The 4,068-nt window shown below is 42.1% G+C and overlaps 1 protein-coding gene across 1 annotated transcript; it reads left to right on the plus strand.

Moving 5' to 3' along the window:
* The first annotated feature begins 2,484 nt into the window (after positions 1-2,484).
* p2ry12 (purinergic receptor P2Y12) lies at positions 2,485-3,833 on the plus strand. The gene is made up of 2 exons (XM_084065588.1): positions 2,485-2,750; positions 2,844-3,833. The coding sequence occupies exons 1-2, from the start codon at positions 2,493-2,495 to the stop codon at positions 3,669-3,671; spliced, it is 1,086 nt and encodes a 361-aa protein (XP_083921714.1). The 5' UTR covers positions 2,485-2,492; the 3' UTR covers positions 3,672-3,833.
* Positions 3,834-4,068: the final 235 nt, after the last annotated feature.

The following is a 4,068-nucleotide window of genomic DNA, read 5'->3' on the forward strand; positions in this document are numbered from 1 at the left end:
TCAGCAATTGGGTCTTATGATCACAATGAGAACATTGTAATGTTTTGTAAAAACAAAATCAAAAATTTGCCATGGACAAGGACAAGTCTCGCCATGGACACATTTTGTCTGTGTACGGACATATTGATGACACACACACACACACACACACACACACACACACACACACACACACACACACACACACACACACACACACACACACACACACACACACACACACACGGGGGTGACATGACACCACACCCTCTTATACTTTCAGACAGCTAGCCTCCTGCAGAGCCATCCAGTAAATAACACTGATTGTGCAATAAAAGCAGTATAAAAGAGGATGAAGCCTCTTTTCCTGTTGATCTGGATCCGGATGGCCAGACAGTCTTTCTTCATTACAGGAAGTAGTAAGGAGAAAGCAGAAGAGAAAACAAAGAAACATCCTTTAACAGAGTTCACACCTCCCGCTATAAAGGATGAAATTATGTACGTATATATAATAGCCACAGATTAGACAGATGGGAGAAAAGTCAGATTTACAAATAGCCCACGAGACAGGACAAAGCACTAAACTCCGCTGGGCCGCTGCTGGGACTCAACTGGGACTCAGCTGGAACTTGATGTTTGTGGAACGAAAAGGAAGAGGTCGGTTAAACTAAATCACATCTAATGAAGACAAGACAGCATTATGTACATTTTTCAAACTTGAAGAATATTTGGTAAAAAATGCACTTTTTTTTTTTTTTTAAAGAAATGTATCTTGTATTGTTTTGTAAATCTAACTCATTTTGAGTTTTATGTAGCCTACATTGCTACAGGAATGAGGAACTGTTTCTGAGGACAAAACTTTCTGAAAGTTTGCAATAGTGACTAAAAGTAGAACACAAAGTTTGTATGTTACTTTATATGCTGCATGGGAAGTATGATCAAAAAAGAATGCCCAAAGAATGACGTAAATCCTTGACTGTTGCTGGCAAACTCATCCCATTAACTTCTGAATTGGTACGATCTGTCTCTCCACCTGTCTATTTCTCTCTCTCTGTTGCCTAGTCTGCTTTGTGTCTTTCTACTCCGGCCACTCCCACATTGCAATCTCACCTCATTCCCAGTTACACACCTGTCTCCAGTTACACACCTGTCTCCATTCTCTCATCAGCCCTGAAGTTGCCTGACTATAACTCACCTGTTTCCATGTAATTAATAAGCTTGCAGCCTATAAAAGTGGACTTATTCCCTTTGCTTGGAGCCAGATCCTAGTTGATGTCAAGGTAAATAATAGCCTTGGTTGATGTTACATGTCTTTGTCTGAACTGCTGTTTGCCTGTGTTATGTGATGTAAGCCTGTTCTTCGTTCATTAAAGTATTGACTGGACTTGATATGTTTGTCGTCTACATCTGGGTCCTCACCTGACACATTGTGACACTAAATTATTCTGCTTGTCATTTTTATTCCAAAAGTACCAAAGTTGTCTCAAGACACTTAAAGGGTAAGACCACTTTGGTAGAGGTTTGGGTTGTGTAGTTACATTGGCATGGTGTAACTCTGAAGGTGGACAATAAATTAAAAAAATATTGCTCCATTGATTAGAAATTGATAATTCAAAATATGCTCCTCATTGACTTACATTGTACAGTAAAACAGCTCTCAAAGTCACTTCTTTAGCATGCAAACGGACACAAACAAACCTGATTCAGACAATATAGAACATCACCAAACCCAGTACTGTTAATTTTTTTTGTGTAAAAATGTCAACTTCCTGCTGATTTTACTATTTGAAGATCCGGATACGCGGATCGAGTCCGGGTTTTCTTCTTGATGAAAATAGTAAAATCGACAGGAAGTTAACATTTTTATTTAAAAAAAAAACAGTTCTGGGTTTGGTGATGTTCTATATTGTCTGAATCAACTTTATTTGCGTTCGTTTATGTGCTAAGAGTGACTTTTAGAGCCGTTTTACCGTACGATGTAAGACAATGAGGAGCATATTTTGAATTCTCAATTTCTAATCGATAGAGGAATTATTTTTGATTCCATGTCCACCTTGGAGTTACATCATGGCAAGGTAACTACACAACCCAAACCTCTACCAAAGTGGTCTTGCCCTTTAACATAGAGCAGAGAGCCTTCCCCTTTAATGGGAAAACCCTTGAGCCAAACCAAGCTAGGGGTGGGCGGCTATCTGCCTGAAACCTTTGGGGGTAAAAGTGAGGGGAGAGGCAGATGGGGAGACACAAAGATGGATGGCAACAGTAATATTTGCATTTACAGTTAAAAAAAAAAAACATTTCAGATGTGAATTGGCAATACTTATAGATTAACCAATGAAGCATTAATCCAACTTTTTATTAAGATAAGGCAAACAATCCAGAACAGTCAAAACTCTGTGAATGAATAACTATGAACTTGAATTCAGTTTTCAAATCAACATTTCAAAATGTGTTATAGGGAGACTGAATAAAGAACAAGTTTCTGTGTTTTTTCTTTTTAGACAACTTGCAGAATGGACAGAAATGCAAGCTTCCCCTTCTTCCCTGGCTATCAAAACCATACCAACAGCAGCAACATGTGTTCCCGTGACAATGTGCTGAAGACTGTGGTGTTTCCTGTTCTCTACTCTCTCCTCTTCCTGTTTGGCCTGTCACTCAATGGCCTGGCTGTGTGGGTATTTCTGCGTATTCCCTCACGGTCTCACTTCATCATATACCTGAAGAATATTGTTGTGGCTGATGTGCTCATGACCTTCACTTTCCCCTTCAAGGTAACACAAAAAAACACAATTTACTGTATGGCACCAATGTGGAATAAGAGTTTAACAATACAATTATAAAAACCAAATGCTGTGTGCTTCCAGGTATTGTCCGACTCCAACATGGCGTCCATTGGGCTGCGTGTGTTTGTATGTCGAGTCTCCTCTGTGCTGTTCTATCTCACCATGTACATCAGCATCCTCTTCTTTGGCCTCATCAGCATCGACCGGTGCAGAAAGACCCTCATGCCTTTCAGGGGAACCAACACGGCACGGCTGACCCGAAGAAAGCTCCTTTCTGGGGCCATCTGGGGCTTCCTGCTGGTTCTGTGTCTGCCCAATGTGCTCCTGACAAGTCGTACCCCCACCTCGCCATACTTCAAGTGCAGCGAGCTGAAGACAGGCGCCGGGCTTTCCTGGCACGAGGTGGTTAACCATGTCTGTCAGGTTATCTTCTGGGGGAATCTGGTGACCGTGATCATCTGTTATGTCCTCATAACCAAAGAACTGTATTCCCGCACTAAGGCCCGCCGCTCTGGCGGAGTGGTACGCAAGGCCCCAAGCGGAGGGCCACGTCAACCAAGGAAGAAAAGTGTGAGTGCAAATGTGTTCCTGGTCCTCGCTGTGTTCTTCATCTGCTTCGTGCCTTTTCATTTCGCCCGTGTGCCATACACCCTGAGCCAGACCCAAGGGCGTCGCTTTGATTGCCAGCTCAAACTGTTCTTCTTTCAGTTAAAAGAGAGTACTCTCTGGCTGTCATCTCTGAACTCCCTCCTGGACCCTCTCATCTACTTCTTCCTCTGTAAGTCCTTCAGGATCACACTGTTCAAGACCCTGCAGTTACCTCCTGACACTTGCAGCTGCCTCACGGGAGGAGCGTCGGAAGACAGCTCAGCTGGCACTCCACTGGCAGAGTCTTCTCATTGTACTTAAGTACAACAGTAGATTCATGTGCAAGACTATACTGCCCTGCTGTGGAGAGTCAGCAGAAATGTAAATTCAGCCTAGAGACTAAACATCATAGCGCTCTGGTATTGTAGATCACTGATGTATTGTTAGTCTTAAAAATGTTTTTGCAACAAACTAACCAAGAATCATATAGTGAACTCTCCTCAGAGTCTGTCACTCGCTGGGTAGTGAGCTCTGTTTTGACTTTCATTGTTGCAATGCAGGCGACAACAGATCCATACTGTGCATGACACGCTGTTAGGCATCAAAGTCTGTGGTACGTGCCTTAACCACAGTTGGCCATAAGCGAAAGTTAATTTTATGTTTTATTTTTTAAACTGAACCTCATATTTTGAGGTATTCACAGCATACTGTATGCATT

The sequence above is a fragment of the Gymnoscopelus microlampas genome, assembly GCF_963454915.1.
Source record: "Gymnoscopelus microlampas genome assembly, chromosome: 8".
Lineage (NCBI taxonomy): Eukaryota > Metazoa > Chordata > Actinopteri > Myctophiformes > Myctophidae > Gymnoscopelus > Gymnoscopelus microlampas.

Excerpts from the sequence above, each read along its gene's own strand:
- p2ry12 (XM_084065588.1), top strand. The coding sequence starts at position 2,493 with ATGGACAGAAATGCAAGCTTCCCCTTCTTCCCTGGCTATCAAAACCAT. Across the intron at positions 2,751-2,843 it reads CCTTCACTTTCCCCTTCAAG|GTATTGTCCGACTCCAACAT; the intron begins GTAACACAAAAA and ends GTGTGCTTCCAG.